Source organism: Pseudophryne corroboree, chromosome 6 (assembly GCF_028390025.1).
Source record: "Pseudophryne corroboree isolate aPseCor3 chromosome 6, aPseCor3.hap2, whole genome shotgun sequence".
Classification (NCBI taxonomy): domain Eukaryota; kingdom Metazoa; phylum Chordata; class Amphibia; order Anura; family Myobatrachidae; genus Pseudophryne; species Pseudophryne corroboree.
Genome location: NC_086449.1, coordinates 6,060,962 through 6,086,071, shown reverse-complemented (window position 1 = coordinate 6,086,071; position 25,110 = coordinate 6,060,962). Strand labels below are relative to the sequence as shown.

General features: G+C 46.6%; 1 protein-coding gene across 3 annotated transcripts in view; it reads right to left on the bottom strand.

Moving 5' to 3' along the window:
• Positions 1 to 25,110, bottom strand: part of NYAP1 (neuronal tyrosine phosphorylated phosphoinositide-3-kinase adaptor 1) — a 95,772-nt gene that overhangs the window by 40,437 nt on the left and 30,225 nt on the right. For all 3 annotated transcript variants that reach the window (XM_063930112.1, XM_063930110.1, XM_063930111.1), the window contains exon 4: positions 14,150 to 14,430. In XM_063930112.1, the coding sequence (XP_063786182.1) occupies positions 14,150 to 14,430 (281 nt within the window). The remainder of the gene's footprint in view (positions 1 to 14,149; positions 14,431 to 25,110) is intronic.

Here is a 25,110-nt window from a genome sequence, read left to right as displayed (position 1 = left end):
TGGTACCTTGTGACAGGAATGTAGGGATTTGTTCGTGGTACTTGGTGATCAGGATGTAGGGATTTGCTCATGGTACCTACTGATCAGGGTGTAGGGATTTACTCATGGTATCTGGTGATCAGGATGTAGGGATTTGCTCATGATACCTGGTGATAAGGATGTAGGGATTTGCTCATGGTACCTGGTGATAAGGATGTAGGGATTTGCTCATGGTACCTGGTGATAAGGATGTAGGGATTCACTGATGGTACCTGGTAATCAGGATGTAGGGATTTTCTCATGGTACCTGGTGATAAGGATGTAGGGATTTGCTCATGGCACCTGGTGATCAGGATGTAGGGGTTTGCTCATGGTACCTAGAGATAAGGATGTAGGGATTTCTCATGATACCTGGTGATAAGGATGTAGGAATTTGCTCATAGTACCTGGTGATAAGGATGTAGGGATATGCTCATGGTACCTGGTGATAAGGATGTAGGGATTAACTGATGGTACCTGGTAATCATGATGTAGGGATTTTCTCATGGTACATGGTGATAAGGATGTAGGGATTTGCTCATGGTACCGGGTAATCAGGATGTATGGATTTGCTCATGATACCTGGTGACTGGAATGTAAGGATTTGCTCATGGTACCTGGTGATTGGGATGTAGGGATTCGCTCATGGTACCTGGTGATCAGGATGTAGGGATTTGCTCATGGTACCTGGTGATCAGGATGTAGGGATTTGCTCATGGCACCTGGTGATCAGGATGTAGGGATTTGCTCATTGTACCTGGTGATCAGGCTGTAGGGATTTGCTCATGGTACATGGTGATAAGGAGGTAGGGATTTGCTCATGGTACCTGGTGACTGGAATGTAGGGATTTGTTCATGGTACCTAGTGATTGGGATGTAGGGATTTGCTCATGGCACCTGGTGATCAGTATGTAGGGATTTGCTCATGGTACTTGGTGATAAGGAGGTAGGGATTTGCTCATGGTACCTGGTGACTGGAATGTAGGGATTTGCTCATGGTACGTGGTGATCAGGATGTAGGGATTTGCTCATGGTACCTGGTGATCAGGATGTGGGGATTTGCTCATGGTACCTGGTGACTGGTATGTAGGGATTTGCTCATGGTACCTAGTGATAAGGATGTAGGGATTTGCTCATGATACCTGGTGATAAGGATGGGGGGATTTGCTCATGGTACCTGGTGACTGGAATGTAGGGATTTGCTCATGGTACCTGGTGATCAGGATGTAGGGATTTGCTCATGGTACCTGGTTATCAGGATGTAGGGATTTGCTCATGGTACCTGGTGATCAGGCTGTAGGGATTTGCTCATGGTACATGGTGATAAGGAGGTAGGGATTTGCTCATGGTACCTGGTGACTGGAATGTAGGGATTTGTTCATGGTACCTAGTGATTGGGATGTAGGGATTTGCTCATGGCACCTGGTGATCAGGATGTAGGGATTTGCTCATGGTACTTGGTGATAAGGAGGTAGGGATTTGCTCATGGTACCTGGTGACTGGAATGTAGGGATTTGCTTATGGTACGTGGTGATCAGGATGTAGGGATTTGCTCATGGTACCTGGTGATCAGGATGTGGGGATTTGCTCATGGTACCTGGTGACTGGAATGTAGGGATTTGCTCATGGTACCTGGTGATAAGGATGTAGGGATTTGCTCATGGTACCAGGTAATCAGGATGTAGGGATTTGCTCATGGAACCTTGTGACAGGGATGTAGAGATTTTCTCATGGTACCTAGAGATCAGAATGTATGGATTTGCTCATGGTACCTGGTAATCAGGATATAGGGATTTGCTCATGGTACCTGGTGACTGGGATGTATGGATTTGTTCATGGTACTTGGTGATCAGGATTTAGGTAGTTGCTCATGGTACCTAGAGATCAGGGTGTAGGGATTTGCTCATTGTATCTGGTGATCAGGATGTAGGGATTTGCTCATGGTACCTGGTGACTGGGATGTAGGGATTTGCTCATGGTACCTAGAGATCAGGATGTAGGGATTTCTCATGATACCTGGTGATAAGGATGTAGGGATTTGCTCATGGTACCTGGTGATAAGGATGTAGGGATTTGCTCATGGCACCTGGTGATCAGGATGTAGGGATTTGCTCATGGTACCTAGAGATAAGGATGTAGGGATTTCTCATGATACCTGGTGATAAGGATGTAGGGATTTGCTCATAGTACCTGGTGATAAGGATGTAGGGATATGCTCATGGTACCTGGTGATAAGGATGTAGGGATTAACTGATGGTACCTGGTAATCATGATGTAGGGATTTTCTCATGGTACATGGTGATAAGGATGTAGGGATTTGCTCATGGTACCGGGTAATCAGGATGTATGGATTTGCTCATGATACCTGGTGACTGGAATGTAAGGATTTGCTCATGGTACCTGGTGATTGGGATGTAGGGATTCGCTCATGGTACCTGGTGATCAGGATGTAGGGATTTGCTCATGGTACCTGGTGATCAGGATGTAGGGATTTGCTCATGGCACCTGGTGATCAGGATGTAGGGATTTGCTCATTGTACCTGGTGATCAGGCTGTAGGGATTTGCTCATGGTACATGGTGATAAGGAGGTAGGGATTTGCTCATGGTACCTGGTGACTGGAATGTAGGGATTTGTTCATGGTACCTAGTGATTGGGATGTAGGGATTTGCTCATGGCACCTGGTGATCAGTATGTAGGGATTTGCTCATGGTACTTGGTGATAAGGAGGTAGGGATTTGCTCATGGTACCTGGTGACTGGAATGTAGGGATTTGCTCATGGTACGTGGTGATCAGGATGTAGGGATTTGCTCATGGTACCTGGTGATCAGGATGTGGGGATTTGCTCATGGTACCTGGTGACTGGTATGTAGGGATTTGCTCATGGTACCTAGTGATAAGGATGTAGGGATTTGCTCATGATACCTGGTGATTAGGATGGGGGGATTTGCTCATGGTACCTGGTGACTGGAATGTAGGGATTTGCTCATGGTACCTGGTGATCAGGATGTAGGGATTTGCTCATGGTACCTGGTTATCAGGATGTAGGGATTTGCTCATGGTACCTGGTGATCAGGCTGTAGGGATTTGCTCATGGTACATGGTGATAAGGAGGTAGGGATTTGCTCATGGTACCTGGTGACTGGAATGTAGGGATTTGTTCATGGTACCTAGTGATTGGGATGTAGGGATTTGCTCATGGCACCTGGTGATCAGGATGTAGGGATTTGCTCATGGTACTTGGTGATAAGGAGGTAGGGATTTGCTCATGGTACCTGGTGACTGGAATGTAGGGATTTGCTTATGGTACGTGGTGATCAGGATGTAGGGATTTGCTCATGGTACCTGGTGATCAGGATGTGGGGATTTGCTCATGGTACCTGGTGACTGGAATGTAGGGATTTGCTCATGGTACCTGGTGATAAGGATGTAGGGATTTGCTCATGGTACCAGGTAATCAGGATGTAGGGATTTGCTCATGGAACCTTGTGACAGGGATGTAGAGATTTTCTCATGGTACCTAGAGATCAGAATGTATGGATTTGCTCATGGTACCTGGTAATCAGGATATAGGGATTTGCTCATGGTACCTGGTGACTGGGATGTATGGATTTGTTCATGGTACTTGGTGATCAGGATTTAGGTAGTTGCTCATGGTACCTAGAGATCAGGGTGTAGGGATTTGCTCATTGTATCTGGTGATCAGGATGTAGGGATTTGCTCATGGTACCTGGTGACTGGGATGTAGGGATTTGCTCATGGTACCTAGAGATCAGGATGTAGGGATTTCTCATGATACCTGGTGATAAGGATGTAGGGATTTGCTCATGGTACCTGGTGATAAGGAAGTAGGGATTTGCTCATGGCACCTGGTGATCAGGATGTAGGGATTTGCTCATGGTACCTAGAGATAAGGATGTAGGGATTTCTCATGATACCTGGTGATAAGGATGTAGGGATTTGCTCATAGTACCTGGTGATAAGGATGTAGGGATATGCTCATGGTACCTGGTGATAAGGATGTAGGGATTAACTGATGGTACCTGGTAATCATGATGTAGGGATTTTCTCATGGTACATGGTGATAAGGATGTAGGGATTTGCTCATGGTACCGGGTAATCAGGATGTACGGATTTGCTCATGATACCTGGTGACTGGAATGTAAGGATTTGCTCATGGTACCTGGTGATTGGGATGTAGGGATTCGCTCATGGTACCTGGTGATCAGGATGTAGGGATTTGCTCATGGTACCTGGTGATCAGGATGTAGGGATTTGCTCATGGCACCTGGTGATCAGGATGTAGGGATTTGCTCATGGTACCTGGTGATCAGGCTGTAGGGATTTGCTCATGGTACCTGGTGATCAGGCTGTAGGGATTTTCTCATGGTACCTGGTGACTGGAATGTAGGGATTTGTTCATGGTACCTAGTGACTGGGATGTAGGGATTTGCTCATGGCACCTGGTGATCAGTATGTAGGGATTTGCTCATGGTACTTGGTGATAAGGAGGTAGGGATTTGCTCATGGTACCTGGTGACTGGGATGTATAGATTTGTTCATGGTACTTGGTGATCAGGATTTAGGTAGTTGCTCATGGTACCTACTGATCAGGGTGTAGGGATTTGCTCATTGTATCTGGTGATCAGGATGTAGGGATTTGCTCATGGTACCTGGTGACTGGGATGTAGAGATTTGCTCATGGTACCTAGAGATCAGGATGTAGTGATTTCTCATTATACCTGTTGATAAGGATGTAGGGATTTGCTCATGGTACCTGGTGATAAGGATGTAGGGATTTGCTCATGGTACCTGGTGATAAGGATGTAAGGATTAACTGATTGTACCTGGTAATCAGGATGTAGGGATTTTCTCATGGTACCTGGTGATAAGGATGTAGGGATTTGCTCATGGTACCTGGTGATCAGGATGTAGGGATTTGCTCATGGTACCTGGTGATCAGGATGTAGGGATTTGCTCATGGTACCTGGTGATCAGGATGCAGGGATTTGCTCATGGCACCTGGTGATCAGGATGTAGGGATTTGCTCATGGTACCTGGTGATCAGGATGTAGGGATTTGCTCATGGTACCTGGTGATCAGGCTGTAGGGATTTAGTCATGGTACATGGTGATAAGGAGGTAGGGATTTGCTCATGCTACCTGGTGACTGGAATGTAGGGATTTTTCATGGTATGTGGTGATCAGGATGTAGGGATTTGCTCATGGTACCTGGTGATCAGGATGTGGGGATTTGCTCATGGTACTTGGTGATAAGGATGTATGGATTTGCTCATGGTACCTGGTGATCAGGATGTACGGATTTGCTCATGGTACCTGGTGATCAGGATGTAGGGATTTGCTCATGTCACTTGGTGATCAGGATGTAGGGATTTGCTCATGGTACCTGGTGATCAGGATGTAGGGATTTGCTCATGGTACCTGGTGATCAGGCTGTAGGGATTTGCTCATGGTACCTGGTGACTGGAATGTAGGGATTTGCTCATGGTATGTGGTGATCAGGATGTAGGGATTTGCTCATGGTACGTGGTGATCAGGATGTACGGATTTGCTCATGGTACCTGGTGATCAGGATGTGGGGATTTGCTCATGGTACTTGGTGACTGGAATGTAGGGATTTTCTCATGGTACCTAGAGATCAGGATGTATGGATTTGCTCATGGTACCTGGGGATAAGGATGTAGAGATTTGCTCATGGTACCTGGTGACTGGGATGTAGGGATTTGTTCATTGTACCTGGTGACTGGGATGTAGGGATTTGCTCATGATACCTGGTAATCAGGATGTAGAGATTTGCTCAAGGTACCTGGTGACTGGGATGTAGGGATTTGCTCATGGCACCTGGTGATCAGGATGTAGGGATTTGCTCATCGTACCTGGTGATCAGGATGCAGGGATTTGCTCATGGTACCTGGTGATCAGGATGAAGGGATTTGCTCATGGTACCTTGTGACAGGGATGTAGGGATCTTCTCATGGTACCTAGAGATCAGGATGTATGGATTTGCTCATGGTACATTGTGACAGGAATGTAGGGATTTGTTCGTGGTACTTGGTGATCAGGATGTAGGGATTTGCTCATGGTACCTACTGATCAGGGTGTAGGGATTTACTCATGGTATCTGGTGATCAGGATGTAGGGATTTGCTCATGGTACTTGGTGACTGGGATGTAGGGATTTGCTCATGGTACCTAGAGATAAGGATGTAGGGATTTCTCATGATACCTGGTGATAAGGATGTAGGGATTTGCTCATGGTACCTGGTGATAAGGATGTAGGGATTTGCTCATGGTACCTGGTGATAAGGATGTAGGGATTAACTGATGGTACCTGGTAATCAGGATGTAGGGATTTTCTCATGGTACCTGGTGATAAGGATGTAGGGATTTGCTCATGGCACCTGGTGATCAGGATGTAGGGATTTGCTCATGGTACCTAGAGATAAGGATGTAGGGATTTCTCATGATACCTGGTGATAAGGATGTAGGGATTTGCTCATAGTACCTGGTGATAAGGATGTAGGGATATGCTCATGGTACCTGGTGATAAGGATGTAGGGATTAACTGATGGTACCTGGTAATCATGATGTAGGGATTTTCTCATGGTACATGGTGATAAGGATGTAGGGATTTGCTCATGGTACCGGATAATCAGGATGTATGGATTTGCTCATGATACCTGGTGACTGGAATGTAAGGATTTGCTCATGGTACCTGGTGATTGGGATGTAGGGATTCGCTCATGGTACATGGTGATCAGGATGTAGGGATTTGCTCATGGTACCTGGTGATCAGGATGTAGGGATTTGCTCATGGCACCTGGTGATCAGGATGTAGGGATTTGCTCATGGTACCTGGTGATCAGGCTGTAGGGATTTGCTCATGGTACATGGTGATAAGGAGGTAGGGATTTGCTCATGGTACCTGGTGACTGGAATGTAGGGATTTGTTCATGGTACCTAGTGATTGGGATGTAGGGATTTGCTCATGGCACCTGGTGATCAGTATGTAGGGATTTGCTCATGGTACTTGGTGATAAGGAGGTAGGGATTTGCTCATGGTACCTGGTGACTGGAATGTAGGGATTTGCTCATGGTACGTGGTGATCAGGATGTAGGGATTTGCTCATGGTACCTGGTGATCAGGATGTGGGGATTTGCTCATGGTACCTGGTGACTGGTATGTAGGGATTTGCTCATGGTACCTAGTGATAAGGATGTAGGGATTTGCTCATGATACCTGGTGATAAGGATGTGGGGATTTGCTCATGGTACCTGGTGACTGGAATGTAGGGATTTGCTCATGGTACCTGGTGATCAGGATGTAGGGATTTGCTCATGGTACCTGGTTATCAGGATGTAGGGATTTGCTCATGGTACCTGGTGATCAGGCTGTAGGGATTTGCTCATGGTACATGGTGATAAGGAGGTAGGGATTTGCTCATGGTACCTGGTGACTGGAATGTAGGGATTTGTTCATGGTACCTAGTGATTGGGATGTAGGGATTTGCTCATGGCACCTGGTGATCAGGATGTAGGGATTTGCTCATGGTACTTGGTGATAAGGAGGTAGGGATTTGCTCATGGTACCTGGTGACTGGAATGTAGGGATTTGCTTATGGTACGTGGTGATCAGGATGTAGGGATTTGCTCATGGTACCTGGTGATCAGGATGTGGGGATTTGCTCATGGTACCTGGTGACTGGAATGTAGGGATTTGCTCATGGTACCTGGTGATAAGGATGTAGGGATTTGCTCATGGTACCTGGTAATCAGGATGTAGGGATTTGCTCATGGAACCTTGTGACAGGGATGTAGAGATTTTCTCATGGTACCTAGAGATCAGGATGTATGGATTTGCTCATGGTACCTGGTAATCAGGATATAGGGATTTGCTCATGGTACCTGGTGACTGGGATGTATGGATTTGCTCATGGTACCTAGAGATCAGGATGTAGGGATTTGCTCATGGTACCTGGTGACTGGGATGTAGGGATTTGCTCATGGTACCTAGAGATCAGGATGTAGGGATTTCTCATGATACCTGGTGATAAGGATGTAGGGATTTGCTCATGGTACCTGGTGATAAGGATGTAGGGATTTGCTCATGGTACATGGTGATAAGGAGGTAGGGATTTGCTCATGGTACCTGGTGACTGGGTTGTAGGGATTTTCTCATGGTACCTAGAGGTCAGGATGTATGGATTTGCTCATGGAACCTGGTAATCAGGATGTTGCTCATGGTACCTAGAGATCAGGTTGTAGGAATTTGCTCATGGTACCTTGTAATCAGGATGTAGAGATTTGCTCAAGGTACCTGGTGACTGGGATGTAGGGATTTGTTTGTGGTACCTGGTGATCAGGATGTAGGGATTTGCTCATGGTACCTGGTGATCAGGATGTAGGGATTTGCTCATGGTACCTGGTGATAAGGATGTAGAGATTTGCTCATGGTACCTGGTGACTGGGATGTAGGGATTTGCTCATGGTACCTAGAGATAAGGATGTAGGGATTTCTCATGATACCTGGTGATAAGGATGTAGGGATTTGCTCATAGTACCTGGTGATAAGGATGTAGGGATATGCTCATGGTACCTGGTGATAAGGATGTAGGGATTAACTGATGGTACCTGGTAATTATGATGTAGGGTTTTTCTCATGGTACATGGTGACTGGAATGTAAGGATTTGCTCATGGTACCTGGTGATTGGGATGTAGGGATTCGCTCATGGTACCTGGTGATCAGGATGTAAGGATTTGCTCATGGTACCTGGTGATCAGGATGTAGGGATTTGCTCATGGCACCTGGTGATCAGGATGTAGGGATTTGCTCATGGTACCTGGTGATCAGGCTGTAGGGATTTGCTCATGGTACATGGTGATAAGGAGGTAGGGATTTGCTCATGGTACCTGGTGACTGGTATGTAGGGATTTGCTCATGGTACCTAGTGATAAGGATGTAGGGATTTGCTCATGATACCTGGTGATAAGGATGTGGGGATTTGCGCATGGTACCTGGTGACTGGAATGTAGGGATTTGCTCATGGTACCTGGTGATCAGGATGTAGGGATTTGCTCATGGTACCTGGTTATCAGGATGTAGGGATTTGCTCATGGTACCTGGTGATCAGGCTGTAGGGATTTGCTCATGGTACATGGTGATAAGGAGGTAGGGATTTGCTCATGGTACCTGGTGACTGGAATGTAGGGATTTGTTCATGGTACCTAGTGATTGGGATGTAGGGATTTGCTCATGGCACCTGGTGATCAGGATGTAGGGATTTGCTCATGGTACTTGGTGATAAGGAGGTAGGGATTTGCTCATGGTACCTGGTGACTGGAATGTAGGGATTTGCTTATGGTACGTGGTGATCAGGATGTAGGGATTTGCTCATGGTACCTGGTGATCAGGATGTGGGGATTTGCTCATGGTACCTGGTGACTGGAATGTGGGGATTTGCTCATGGTACCTGGTGATAAGGATGTAGGGATTTGCTCATGGTACCTGGTAATCAGGATGTAGGGATTTGCTCATGGAACCTTGTGACAGGGATGTAGTGATTTTCTCATGGTACCTAGAGATCAGGATGTATGGATTTGCTCATGGTACCTGGTAATCAGGAAATAGGGATTTGCTCATGGTACCTGGTGACTGGGATGTATGGATTTGTTCATGATACTTGGTGATCAGGATTTAGGTAGTTGCTCATGGTACCTACTGATCAGGGTGTAGGGATTTGCTCATTGTATCTGGTGATCAGGATGTAGGGATTTGCTCATGGTACCTGGTGACTGGGATGTAGGGATTTGCTCATGGTACCTAGAGATCAGGATGTAGGGATTTCTCATGATACCTGGTGATAAGGATGTAGGGATTTGCTCATGGTACCTGGTGATAAGGATGTAGGGATTTGCTCATGGTACCTGGTGATAAGGATGTAAGGATTAACTGATTGTACCTGGTAATCAGGATGTAGGGATTTTCTCATGGTACCTGGTGATAAGGATGTAGGGATTTGCTCATGGTACCTGGTGATCAGGATGTAGGGATTTGCTCATGGTACCTGGTGATCAGGATGTATGGATTTGCTCATGATACCTGGTGACTGGAATGTAAGGATTTGCTCATGGCACCTGGTGATCGGGATGTAGGGGTTACGCTCATGGTACCTGGTGATCAGGATGTAGGGATTTGCTCATGGCACCTGGTGATCAGGATGCAGGGATTTGCTCATGGCACCTGGTGATCAGGATGTAGGGATTTGCTCATGGTACCTGGTGATCAGGCTGTAGGGATTTACTCATGGTACATGGTGATAAGGAGGTAGGGATTTGCTCATGCTACCTGGTGACTGGAATGTAGGGATTTTTCATGGTATGTGGTGATCAGGATGTAGGGATTTGCTCATGGTACCTGGTGATCAGGATGTGGGGATTTGCTCATGGTACTTGGTGATAAGGATGTATGGATTTGCTCATGGTACCTGGTGATCAGGATGTACGGATTTGCTCATGGTACCTGGTGATCAGGATGCAGGGATTTGCTCATGGCACCTGGTGATCAGGATGTAGGGATTTGCTCATGGTACCTGGTGATCAGGATGCAGGGATTTGCTCATGGTACCTGGTGATCAGGCTGTAGGGATTTACTCATGGTACATGGTGATAAGGAGGTAGGGATTTGCTCATGGTACCTGGTGACTGGGATGTAGGGATTTTCTCATGGTACCTAGAGGTCAGGATGTATGGATTTGCTCATGGTACCTGGTGATCAGGAATGTAGGGATTTGCTCATGCTACCTGGTGATAAGGATGTAGAGATTTGCTCATGGTACCTGGTGACTGGGATGTAGGGATTTGTTCATGGTACCTGGTGACTGGGATGTAGGGATTTGCTCATGGCACCTGGTGATCAGGATGTAGGGATTTGCTTATCGTACCTGGTGTTCAGGATGCAGGGATTTGCTCATGGTACCTGGTGATCAGGACGTAGGGATTTGCTCATGGTACCTGGTGATCAGGATGCAGGGATTTGCTCATGGCACCTGGTGATCAGGATGTAGGGATTTGCTCATGATACCTGGTGATCAGGATGCAGGGATTTGCTCATGGTACCTGGTGATCAGGCTGTAGGGATTTACTCATGGTACATGGTGATAAGGAGGTAGGGATTTGCTCATGCTACCTGGTGACTGGAATGTAGGGATTTTTCATGGTATGTGGTGATAAGGATGTATGGATTTGCTCATGGTACCTGGTGATCAGGATGTACGGATTTGCTCATGGTACCTGGTGATCAGGATGCAGGGATTTGCTCATGGCACCTGGTGATCAGGATGTAGGGATTTGCTCATGGTACCTGGTGATCAGGATGCAGGGATTTGCTCATGGTACCTGGTGATCAGGCTGTAGGGATTTACTCATGGTACATGGTGATAAGGAGGTAGGGATTTGCTCATGCTACCTGGTGACTGGAATGTAGGGATTTTTCATGGTATGTGGTGATCAGGATGTAGGGATTTGCTCATGGTACCTGGTGATCAGGATGTGGGGATTTGCTCATGGTACTTGGTGATAAGGATGTATGGATTTGCTCATGGTACCTGGTGATCAATATGTACGGATTTGCTCATGGTACCTGGTGATCAGGATGCAGGGATTTGCTCATGGCACCTGGTGATCAGGATGTAGGGATTTGCTCATGGTACCTGGTGATCAGGATGCAGGGATTTGCTCATGGTACCTGGTAATCAGGCTGTAGGGATTTACTCATGATACCTGGTAATCAGGATGTAGAGATTTGCTCAAGGTACCTGGTGACTGGGATGTAGGGATTTGTTTGTGGTACCTGGTGATCAGGATGTAGGGATTTGCTCATGGTACCTGGTGATCAGGAATGTAGGGATTTGCTCATGGTACCTGGTGATAAGGATGTAGAGATTTGCTCATGGTACCTGGTGACTGGGATGTAGGGATTTGTTCATGGTACCTGGTGACTGGGATGTAGGGATTTGCTCATGGCACCTGGTGATCAGGATGTAGGGATTTGCTCATCGTACCTGGTGATCAGGATGCAGGGATTTGCTCATGGTACCTGGTGATCAGGATGTAGGGATTTGCTCATGGTACCTGGTGATCAGGATGCAGGGATTTGCTCATGGCACCTGGTGATCAGGATGTAGGGATTTGCTCATGGTACCTGGTGATCAGGATGCAGGGATTTGCTCATGGTACCTGGTGATCAGGCTGTAGGGATTTACTCATGGTACATGGTGATAAGGAGGTAGGGATTTGCTCATGGTACCTGGTGACTGGGATGTAGGGATTTTCTCATGGTACCTAGAGGTCAGGATGTATGGATTTGCTCATGGAACCTGGTAATCAGGATGTTGCTCATGGTACCTAGAGATCAGGTTGTAGGAATTTGCTCATGGTACCTGGTAATCAGGATGTAGAGATTTGCTCAAGGTACCTGGTGACTGGGATGTAGGGATTTGTTTGTGGTACCTGGTGATCAGGATGTAGGGATTTGCTCATGGTACCTGGTGATCAGGATGTAGGGATTTGCTCATGGTACCTGGTGATAAGGATGTAGAGATTTGCTCATGGTACCTGGTGACTGGGATGTAGGGATTTGCTCATGCACCTGGTGATCAGGATGTAGGGATTTGCTCATCGTACCTGGTGATCAGGATGTAGGGATTTTCTCATGGTACCTGGTGACAAGGATGTAGGGATTTGCTCATGGTACCGGGTAATCAGGATGTAGGGATTTTCTCATGGTTCCTAGAGATCAGGATGTATGGATTTGCTCATGATACCTGACTGGAATGTAGAGATTTGTTCATGGTACCTGGTGATTGGGATGTAGGGATTTGCTCATGTCACCTCGTGATCAGGATGTAGGGATTTGCTCATGGTACTTGGTGATAAGGAGGTAGGGATTTGCTCATGGTACCTGGTGACTGGAATGTAGGGATTTGCTCATGGTACCTGGTGATCAGGATGTAGGGATTTGCTCATTGTACCTGGTGATAAGGATGCAGGGATTTGCTCATGGTACCGGGTAATCAGGATGTAGGGATTTTCTCATGGTACCTAGAGATCAGGATGTATGGATTTGCTCATGATACCTGACTGGAATGTAGGGATTTGCTCATGGTACCTGGTGATTGGGATATAGGGATTTGCTCATGGCACCTCGTGATCAGGATGTAGGGATTTGCTCATGGTACTTGGTGATAAGGAGGTAGGGATTTGCCGATGGTACCTGGTGACTGGAATGTAGGGATTTGCTCATGGTACGTGGTGATCAGGATGTAGGGATTTGCTCATGGTACCTGGTGATCAGGATGTAGGGATTTGCTCATGGTACTTGGTGATAAGGCTGTAGGGATTTGCTTATGGTACATAGTGATCAGGGTGTATGGATTTGCTCATGGTACCTGATAACCTGAGACAATGTAGCCCAATATCACCACCTTACAATGAATGCCGTCCTGTTGATGGTCAGTATACAATGCAGAGCCTCATCTCATAACCAGTCTATAGTCACGCTCTATTTCCCAACTGAGTTCCATTCTGCTGGCGAGGTTACAAGGTGGATCACATACTGGCAGCTAACTACACAGAGCCCTTTCCTTTCTCTATTACCCCTCCAGCTGCTGAGAAGAATCAAGTCCACCGTATCCTGCATCTGCTATCAACCTGCAGGACAACCATTATTCCCTGGTGTTGTGGTGAGCTACATCTGTCTGCCAACAGCAAGAAAATGAATGAACCCTACCAGCCAATGAGAACTCTCGGGGCTGATACTGACTCACACGCAGAGCGGCTGTATTTGTGGGAAGCTATGGTGGCACATATGCCATGGAACTTTGACACTCCAACAAGACAGGGCAGTTCCACACACTCCACTCGCATGAGACCATCACTAAATAAGACCAGCACCTTCAACTAAGAAAAGGCATTCAGAGTTTGGTAATAACATTGTGTAGCTTGCTGTGCCCAGTTTGGTAGGATAATACCAGTAGATATCCACATTGTAGCACATCTAATCTGATACAGAACATACTGGGGACCCAGAAGCTGGTACCTTCCCAAAGCCTCACCTTCTTTTCTGATCCGACGTTCCTCTGCTGTTCTCCCCTCTCCTCCAAGGCTGAGTTTTGTGCTGGGATTTCTTTTGGGTTTAGCTGGAGGTCTCCTCCCGGGAGGGGCCACTTCATTTCCACTCTCTTCTGGTGCACTGCTCACTGAGTGACAGGAATGGGATCGAGGGGCCATTGCACTGGCACAAGGGAGAGGAGCCCGCTCCTGAGAGGCTGGCATGGTCATAAAACCCATCCGGAAGTGGCGACGGAATGAGGCCATGTCCCGAACCTTGCCCGAGCTAAAAATACATTTGGAGATATGTCATGGTCTCTGAGAGAAGAGAGATACATTGCTTAAAAGAATAAGTGAAAGCTTGAAGTCATTCTCACCAGGTATTGTACTCAATCCTACACCTGGGAAAATGACATGGTAAAAACTTCTGTAAAGTCACCATAAATTGTATCATTAACATCTTTTACATTCTCACCTCAATGGTACGTGCTCCTTTTGTCAAGGTAGAGGCTAGTCTCTGCAGGATTACACCAGACACCTATACTACCTCAGGTGCATATACTGTACTACTGTTCTCTCCTGGTGTAACCCAGGCACATATACTACTGCTCTCTCCCGGTGTAACCCAGGCACATATACTACTGCTCTCTCCTGGTGTAACCCAGGCGCATATACTACTGTTCTCTCCTGGTGTAACCCAGGCGCATATATACTGCTCTCTCCTGGTGTAACCCAGGCACAGATACTACTGCTCTCTCCCGGTGTAACCCAGGCACATATACTACTGCTCTCTCCTGGTGTAACCCAGGCACATATACTACTGCTCTCTCCTGGTGTAACCCAGGCACATATACTACTGCTCTCTCCTGGTGTAACCCAGGCAATGTTTTGTTTATTAAAACTTGCAACATATATATACATTATATACAATATAATACATAAATAAATAAATATCTTCATGAGAATACGAAACATAAATTATGCATGGTATGCAACATACAAGAAATGAAATCTATATTGTAGCTCAAACAGAAAAGAAATATACACAGCTATCATCCTTATCTATCTTCCCAATATTTACATATTATGTAAAGTAAAACTGAGCAAAGCTTTTTAGATCTATGCAAACCTATTCCACAAAAACCATTTTACCAAAATCTACAGGGTGTGAAAAGAAAAGAAAGGTTTCCAGCTAGACTTGAAAAGGATTTCTGCCACCCACTCAAGGGGGTTTCAGGTGACCCCACCAGCGAGACCACCTGACAGCATCCATCCTCTGCTTACCTAGAACCATCATCTTACCAACCTCGTTCAGAATTGACTCCACCACCTCTTCACAGGACAGGATTTTCTTTCTCAGGGAAACTAGACACCGTGCACTCCAAGGGGTAAATTTACTAAGATTCGTATTTTCCAGAATCAGGTCAAAGTTCAATCACGAATGACATCGACAGTGTAAAACTGCAACTTTTTGAATTGATTACGATGGATTTACTAAGCTGTCGTATTCGGGTTTTTCTTTTCTTCCGATGTCGATGTCATTCGTGGTTTTTTACCTATTTTTACGGCAGTGATTAGCAAAACACTGCCGACTTTTTTTACAATCAATCTCGGCCGGATCTGTGTGATCCGTGCTGGGGTTTATTTTTTTTTTTTTTTTTTAATTAAACACTGTAAAATAATATAAAAAAATGCGTGGGGTCCCCCCTCCTAAGCATAACCAGCCTCGGGCTCTTTGAGCCGATCCTGGTTGCAAAAATATGGGGAAAAAAATGACAGGGGTTCCCCCATATTTAAGCAACCAGCATCGGGCTCTGCGCCTGGTCCTGGTCCCAAAAATACGGGGGACAAAAAGAGTAGGGGTCCCCCGTATTTTTAAAACCAGCACCGGGCTCCACTAGCTGGACAGATAATGCCACAGCCGGGGGTCACTTTTATATAGTGCCCTGCGGCCGTGGCATCAAAAATCCAACTAGTCACCCCTGGCCGGGGTACCCTGGGGGAGTGGGGACCCCTTCAATCAAGGGGTCCCCCCCCCAGCCACCCAAGGGCCAGGGGTGAAGCCCGAGGCTGTCCCCCCCCATCCAATGGGCTGCGGATGGGGAGGCTGATAGCCTTTGTTGTAAAAGAAAAGATATTGTTTTTAGTAGCAGTACTACAAGGCCCAGCAAGCCTCCCCCGCATGCTGGTACTTGGAGAACCACAAGTACCAGCATGCGACGGAAAAACGGGCCCGCTGGTACCTGTAGTACTACTACTAAAAAAATACCCAAAAAAAGACAAGACACACACACCGTGAAAGTAAAGATTTATTACATACATCCACACAAACATACATACATACTTACCTTATGTTCACACGCAGGTCGGTCCTCTTCTCCAGTAGAATCCAAGGGGTACCTGTTGAATAAATTATACTCACGAGATCCAGGGGTCCAGGCTCCTCGGGAAATCCAGGGGTAATCCACGTACTTGCATAAAATAAGAAAACGGAAAGCCGAGCCACGAACTGAAAGGGGCCCCATGTTTTCACATGGGACTCCTTTCCACGAATGCCAGAAACCCACTCTGACTGATGTCTAAGTGGGTTTCTTCAGCCAATCAGGGAGTGCCACGTTGTAGCACTCTCCTGATCGGCTGTGTGCTCTTGTCCTTACTGACAGGCAGCACACGGCAGTGTTACAATGTAGCGCCTATGCGCTACATTGTAACCAATGATGGGAACTTTCTGCCCTGCGGTTGACCTAAAGTGACGTCACCGCTGAGCTGAAAGTTCCCATCATTGGTTACAATGTAGCGCATAGGCGCTACATTGTAACACTGCCGTGTGCTGCCTGTCAGTGAGGACAGGACCACACAGCTGATCAGGAGAGTGCTACAACGTGGCGCTCCCTGATTGGCTGAAGAAACCCACTTAGACAGAAGTCAGAGTGGCTTTCTGGCATTCGTGGAAAGGTGACCCATGTGCAAACATGGGTCCCCTTTCAGTTCGTGGCTCGGGACACCGTTTTTTTTTTTTTTCAAGTACGTGGATTAACCCTGGATTTGCCGAGGAGCCTGGACCCCTGGATCTCGTGAGTATAATTTCTTCAACAGGTACCCCTTGGATTCTACTGGAGAAGAGGACCGACCTGCGTGGGAACTTAAGGTAAGTATGTATGTATGTGTGTATGTATGTATGTAATAAAATTATACTTTCACGGTGTGTGTGTCTTGTCTTTTTTTGGGTATTTTTTTAGTAGTAGTACTACAGGTACCAGCGGGCCCGTTTTTCCGTCGCATGCTGGTACTTGTGGTTCTCCAAGTACCAGCATGCGGGGGAGGCTTGCTGGGCCTTGTAGTACTGCTACTAAAAACAATATCTTTTCTTTTACAACAAAGGCTATCAGCCTCCCCATCCGCAGCCCATTGGATGGGGGGGACAGCCTCGGGCTTCACCCCTGGCCCTTGGGTGGCTGGGGGGGGGGGACCCCTTGATTGAAGGGGTCCCCACTCCCCCAGGGTACCCCGGCCAGGGGTGACTAGTTGGATTTTTGATGCCACGGCCGCAGGGCACTATATAAAAGTGACCCCCGGCTGTGGCATTATCTGTCCAGCTAGTGGAGCCCGGTGCTGGTTTTAAAAATACGGGGGACCCCTACTCATTTTTGTCCCCCGTATTTTTGGGACCAGGACCAGGCGCAGAGCCCGATGCTGGTTGCTTAAATATGGGGGAACCCCTGTCATTTTTTTCACCATATTTTTGCAACCAGGATCGGCTCAAAGAGCCCGAGGCTGGTTATGCTTAGGAGGGGGGACCCCACGCAATTTTTTTTGAAAAAATAAGCACTTTCCCACCCCTTCCCACTGATATACATGCACGGATCTCATGGATCCGTGCATGCCTATCCAATCACGAATAAAAAAAGCAGGTCTGTTTTTTTTTAGCACTTTTTTACGAGTTGTAATTTTTCACGGCAGTGTTTGTTCTTTTTTTGCTTTGCACTTCTTAGTAAATGACCGAGATTCATACTTAAACAGCCGCGTTTTGACCGATGGTGTATTCATTCGTAATTTTTTACCTGAACTTGCAAAAAATTACGAATGCCCTCATCACTGCCGTGATTAGTGCTTAGTAAATTACCGAGATGACACTTTGATGAAAAAACGGCATCTCGGTCAAAATCGGGAGCTTAGTAAATATACCCCCAAGTGTGATATCTAACTACTAAACTGACTAAAAAAATGGTGGTCAAATTAAATCTACCATATCCTTTAAATGCACCATAAGCCCACTCAGGGTAACTAAGCCCCGAAAGGCACGGGATACGTAAAGCTCTTGAAACCCTCTTATAAACTTTTATGTTAAAGGGGCACTTGATCAGGAAATGGTCCATTGTCTCCACCTCCCCTAGACATTCCTCCCGTGGACAATCACGATCATTGGCATTTCTCCACATCATGTTCCCCTTTACATAAAGCTTCCCATGGAAAGAAAGCCAAGCAATATCTCTGAACTTCAGCGGTATTCTCTCCGAATTAATCAGAGCCAACCCTGCCGAAGCGACATCGCTCGGGCAATCTTTTAGTGACAGCGGAACGTGAAAGTGAGTTCGCAAAATCCTCTCCCCCAACTCCTTCCTGGACAGGTCTTTGACTTCCCCCACTTCCAGTCCCCAACGCTTTGTCACTTTCAAGCACTGGATAACGTAGATCGGAAGATACCCACTCCGAATTTGAGGGCTCTTAACTTGGCCTCCTTCTAACCAAAGTCTAAAGAAAGGAGACACCCAAACACTAAATCCATTTACCCATCGAGGGGGAGTCTCTAACAAAAAACTCCCAAGGTTATATTTTAGAAAAATGGTTACAAAAAAGACAACAGGATTGACCATACCCAACCCTCCATCTTTCCTCGATTTGTAAGTGATACCTCTCTTGATTAAATTCATCCTGTTTCCCCAAAATAAGAGGAAGAACAGAGAATTCAGTCTGGTCCATAAAGACTGAGGCAAAAAACACACATAGCTGACATATAAAAAAATTGGGATCAGGTAAGTTTTGCACAAATCAACCTTTTCCCTGAAAGAGAATTTCCATCTCTTCCAGCTCTCTACTTTCTTGGCAGCAATTTCCAGAACATTCTCCCAATTTAGAGTGGCATAATCACCATGATCGAAACAAATGCCTAGAATCTTTATCTGTGGACTGGCCCGGGGGAGGCCATCCGGAAGGCAAAATTCCTCACCTTCCTCCCCCATCCAGAAAGCTTCACACTTCTCACGATTTATTCTAGAGCACGAGGCCTCAGAATACTCACAGATGAGATCTTTCATATCACGTGCCTCCACCACTGATGATAAAACCACCGTGACATCATCTGCGTAGGCCACTACCTTCAAAGGCAGCTCCAAGCCCAGCTGCACCCCTCCCACTGCACCGTTCTCTACCCTTCTGATGAAGGGATCAATCGCGAATACATACAGGAGGGGGCTCAGGGGGCAACCCTGACGGACCCCAGAGCTCACTTCAAAAGTAGGACCCACCCAACCATTGACAAGTGGGAAGCTTTCGGCCTGACTGTATATTGTTTTTAGCCAATTCACCACCCGAACTGGAAATCCATACCTTTCAAGCAAGGCCCAAAGGTACTTATGGTTCACTCGGTCAAAAGCCTTAGACTGATCCAATGCCAGCAAGTACTTTCCCCATTTCTCAGCACGGCATCGCTCTATGGCCTCCCGGATGCCAAGGACAGCACTAAAGGTGCTTCGGCCCTTCACAGTACAGTGCTGAGACGGAGAAAGCAGTTGTTCAGAAAATTCTGACAACCTATTAAAAATAATTTTTGCCAAAATCTTCCTGTCCGTATTGAGAAGGGTGATGGGGCGCCAGTTCTCAATATGGGATGGATCCTTACCCTTAGATAATAATATGAGAGCAGATAACCTCATAGAAGGAGGGAGGGTTCCCTCACCCAGGCACTCATTAAAAACTTCTACAAGGCGAGGAATCAAGAGATCTGCAAAAACTTTATAAAACTCAGATGTTAAGCCATCTGGGCCTGGAGATTTCTTTAAATTTAACTGACCAATCACCTTCTTAACTTCCTCTGCTGTCACATCACTACCCAAGGTTTCAACAGAGGCATCTGGATTGCAAAGTCCAGGTGTCTCACTTAGAAATGTTTCCATCCTTTCACTGATAAGTGGCTGCTCAGACAAAAGATCGGAGTAATAGGATCTAATAACATTCAAGATGCCTTGCTTATCCTCACAAAGGACACCCTGTCTATCATAAAGACCCCTCACCTCCTTCACCTCAACTGATTTTCCACAGCTCTGGTAGGGATCAGGCGAGTGGTATTTTCCAAAATCCCTCTCCAGAACCAAAGAATCCAGTCGGTTATACTGATATTCCCTCATCTGAGCCTTCACTCGGGAGATTTCCCCACTATCTCCACGCTCAGAGATCAAGAAATCTAATTTCCTTCTCAGACTCTGGTAGATATTCTGTGTTATCAAGTTCTTTTTAGCTACAAGCCTACGGAAGAACCTCCGAATTCTTTTTTTGACCTCTTCCCACCACTCAGATCTACTCCAACCTGCCTCCAAAAGTGTTTCCTGGGATTGAAAGAATTCCCTAAAAGATTGTCTAACACTTTCTTCCTTTAGGAGCTCAGAGTTCAAGCGCCATAGGCCCCGTCCTTTCTGAGTGGTCTTTGATGCATTTAAAGTGACAAAGAGAAAAGCGTGATCAGAGAACTCTACTAGCTTTACCTCTGGAGGCAAAGTTTTTGAGGTTCCCTTAACAAAAAACCTATCTATCCTAGACCTGCGACTACCACTAAAATAGGTGTAACCCGTGAGGTCTGGGAAATGGCGAACATGCACATCCACCAGACCTGCCTGTCTAACCATGCTAACTAAAAAATTTGAATCAGGACCCAGGGTTGTCCTTGAACCTCCCCTGTCTTTTGGCCTAATGACGGTGTTAAAGTCACCTCCAAAGACAATCTGCTGGGCCGAAAAAAGGAACGGTTTTATCTCCCTGAAGAGACATTTCCTGTCCCATGATGACTGTGATCCATAGATGTTAATGAGTCTCAGGTCATGTCCCCTCAGGTTGATATCTAAAATCATACACCTACCTGCCTGTAATTCTATAACCTTGTGCACAGTTACCATACCAGTAAAAAGCACTGCCACCCCACCGTACGGCTCGGCCGCAAGAGACCAGTAAGAAGGCCCACGCCTCCACTCTCGCTTCGCCTTGTGTAGAGTGTCCAACTTACTAATTCTGGTCTCTTGCAAAAACAAAAAATCAATCTCAATCATATTGAAAAAATCAAAGGCCATAAAACGAGCTCGTTCGGAAACTACGGAAGCCACATTAATAGTGGCGCATCGTATGGGTTGGGGATCCATGTTTCTTTGGTTATAGAGGCAGAACCTTGCTCACTTTTACTTAACACACTTTGAAACCTCCATAGAGGATCCACACTCTTGATATTCTACCTCCACAGAGATATTATCACCCTCCTCAATGACTGAAGTCATTCCATCACCGTCCTCCCCATCCTGTCTAGAACCATCCTCTAGAGGAGGCTCCGGATCAGGTGGCTTACGGGCAAATCTAATTACCTGGCATTGGTCACCCACTTTACTACTTTCTAATGTGCTACTTGGGCCAACCACAGACCCTGAGGATACAACCTCCTCCTCCAAATTTTGGGTTTCTTCCACCACTATGGCCTCCACTTCCTCCTCTACCAAATCTGTCCCTACTGGGTCCCATTCTAGGCTTTCCTGTCTGTCCTCCTCTGTATCCCCCTCTTCGCTCCACTTTCTTTTAATCTTTTCTTTATTCTTTTTCCCTGGGACTTCCACTTCAATTAAACTTTTTGTCACTTTTCTTGTTTTTCTTCTGTTGACCCTGGGCACAAAAGAGAGGTCACCACCATTTCTTACAACTTCACCAACCTCCTCCTCATCTGTAGTAAAAGCATCAAACCGATTGCTAAGTACTACTTTTATTTCTTCTCCTTTCCTTTTGTTTTTATTGCCTCTTCTTACCTCCTGAAAAGGAACTTCTCTACCCACTGAACCTTCTGTTACCATCACCTCACAGGCTTCCTTATGACTTTCCACCCTCTGAACCTTTATCTGATTATCTTTCTCCTGGCCACCTTCCTTCTGCACTTCCTTTCTCCCTTTGGATGGCTCATCTCTCGGATCTTGTTCTCCCAGATTATGGTTGGCCCATGGACATCGACTATAAGGGTGACCTTCTTCCCCACATAAATTGCAGGTAACTTTATTACAATCTTTGGAGATATGACCCACCTTCCCACATAGGGTACATTTGATCACACTGCAATCACTACTTAGGTGTCTAAAATCACCGCACCTGAAACAAGTTCTTGGTTGTCCTTGATAAAAACACTGCACACGATCCCTTCCTATGTATGCAGTGGAGGAAACCTCTATCAGTGTTTCTTAGTTTCACCATGGCAGCCCATGCACCGCCCCATACTCCCATGGTAAAACCAACTTTAATCAAGTCAGACTGCACATCACAAAACCTAGAAAGCCAATACAGAATATCTTGTGGTGGGATAGATTTGTTTCTGACAAGGATTGTTACCTTCACTTTATCCTGTTTGGTTACTAGGACAGCTTTAAATGCATCATATGGTTTTGAAGATCTGCACGCCTGCCACTTCACCCAGAAAGCCTGAAGTCCCTGATAGGAAATAAAGCTTAAATCAAAATCTGGCGTTTTAACTGGGTGAATGCAGGCGTACAGATCTGAGGCATGGAAACCTAAACCGAAAATCATCTGTAAAAAACTTTCTTTAGTCGGTGTCTCGCCTACACCAACCCACTTAAACTGAATCAAGTTCCTTCTCTTCCCTACTTGCCCTGGCCCTACATTCATTTGGGGCATACTGGAACTTGTACTGGGTCTATGTACCATAGTGGCATAAGACATAACCCCTGGGACGGGCTGTCTGTTCACATCAGATGCTGCATTTTCTGTACATTGTTGCACATTTCTACTTTCACCAGAAACAGTCACATTTTCCTTTCTTTCTCTTTCCTTATTTAGCAGTTCAGCAGCCACCTTTGCTCTGCTAGGAGCACCCATCTGACCATACACAATATTAATCACTTCTTGCTGGCCTACCGATAATGTGCTTTTATCCAAAATCGACATTCCTTGCACAGTATCTTGCTGGGGCAGACACACTGCTGTCTCAGTTCCTACTGCACAGGAGAGAACACACACTCCTCCTCCCCTCCCCCCACCTGCTGCAGAACTTGTATTAACCCCTGCAGCACTGGCAGAAGGCCCAGCAACAGTACCTTTATCTTTGTTCTCTGCTTTGGCCTTCAGCAGGAGTTCAGCTTTGACTATTTGCATCCTCAATTGGAAATCTGACAATTCGTCTTCTTCACATCTCACAGCTGTTTCTACATGCGGGACAGGTTTATGCAGATTGGCTGTCAGTGCAACAGGTACAGTATCAGCCACCATTGCCCCTGCAGCACACTGCACACCCTCCACAGCCTGCAGCACAGCCGGATAATGGGGAGACGCCTCCCCAACCCCAAACTCTGCAACAGAATCACCTCTGACCGACTGGCAGACCTCAGGCTCCTGGGCTTCCATCACTGCAGCCCCCTCCGGCAGCTGATCACTGGATATAGCAGATGCAGTGCTTTCACTTTCAGTTTTAACTTTGTTCCTCTCTTCCAGCCGTGGTACCACTAGCCGTGCTTTAACCCTTTCCAGGGCGGAAGCCAGTGACAGGATCTCTTCTCTCAGAACTGGCCTCTCCTATTTGTAATACTTGTTTCTCTTCTTTTTTTTGAGCTATTCTTTGGTTAATTCGCTGGGCTTCACGTTGCAGTTCTTTTATACTGTAATGCTGGTATGTCTCCTCTGTCTCCTCTTCATCCTCAATCCCTCCTGGGGATGCTGGATCATTTTCCCCAGCATCTAATGGTCGGGACACCCCTGCTTCACTGATTGTCGGGCACACAGCTTCTGCCACCGCTCTACCTGGAGTTAATTCACTCGAGGGAGCACCCTCATTCAGTTTGGGGTTGTCTGCTTGCAGCTCCGATTGCCTTGGAGCACCATTAGAACAGCTGGTCCCCACTGCCTCTGGCTGGTCACCTGCCGATATTGCCGTGGCTCCAGGGTTAGCTATAGCAGCAAATTCAGTGCTCTGATTAATGTCCATACACAGGGAGCTTTCTCCCCCGGGGGGATCCATCCCGCCCGGGGAAGCCAGCAAGGAAACCCCCTGTAAACTGCACCTGCAGCAGCAGCAGCTGGAGCTCACCACCAAACAACCTGCTCACAGCAAACCCAGCTCCTTCTGCAAAGTCTCCGCCCCCAGAGAATTACCTCCAGGTGAGACACAGGCACATATACTACTGCTCTCTCTCGGTGTAACCCAGGCACATATATTACTGCTCTCTCCTGGTGTAACCCAGGCACATATACTACTGCTCTCTCCTGGTGTAACCCAGGCACATATACTACTGCTCTCTCCTGGTGTAACCCAGGCACATATACTACTGCTCTCTCCCGGTGTAACCCAGGCACATATACTACTGCTCTCTCCCGGTGTAACCCAGGCACATATACTACTGCTCTCTCCCGGTGTAACCCAGGCACATATACTACTGCTCTCTCCCGGTGTAACCCAGGCACATATACTACTGCTCTCTCCCGGTGTAACCCAGTCACATATACTACTGTTCTCTCCCGGTGTAACCCAGGCACATATACTACTGCTCTCTCCCGGTGTAACCCAGGCACAGATACTACTGCTCTCTCTCGGTGTAACCCAGGCACATATATTACTGCTCTCTCCTGGTGTAACCCAGGCACATATACTACTGCTCTCTCCTGGTGTAACCCAGGCACATATATTACTGCTCTCTCCTGGTGTAACCCAGGCACATATACT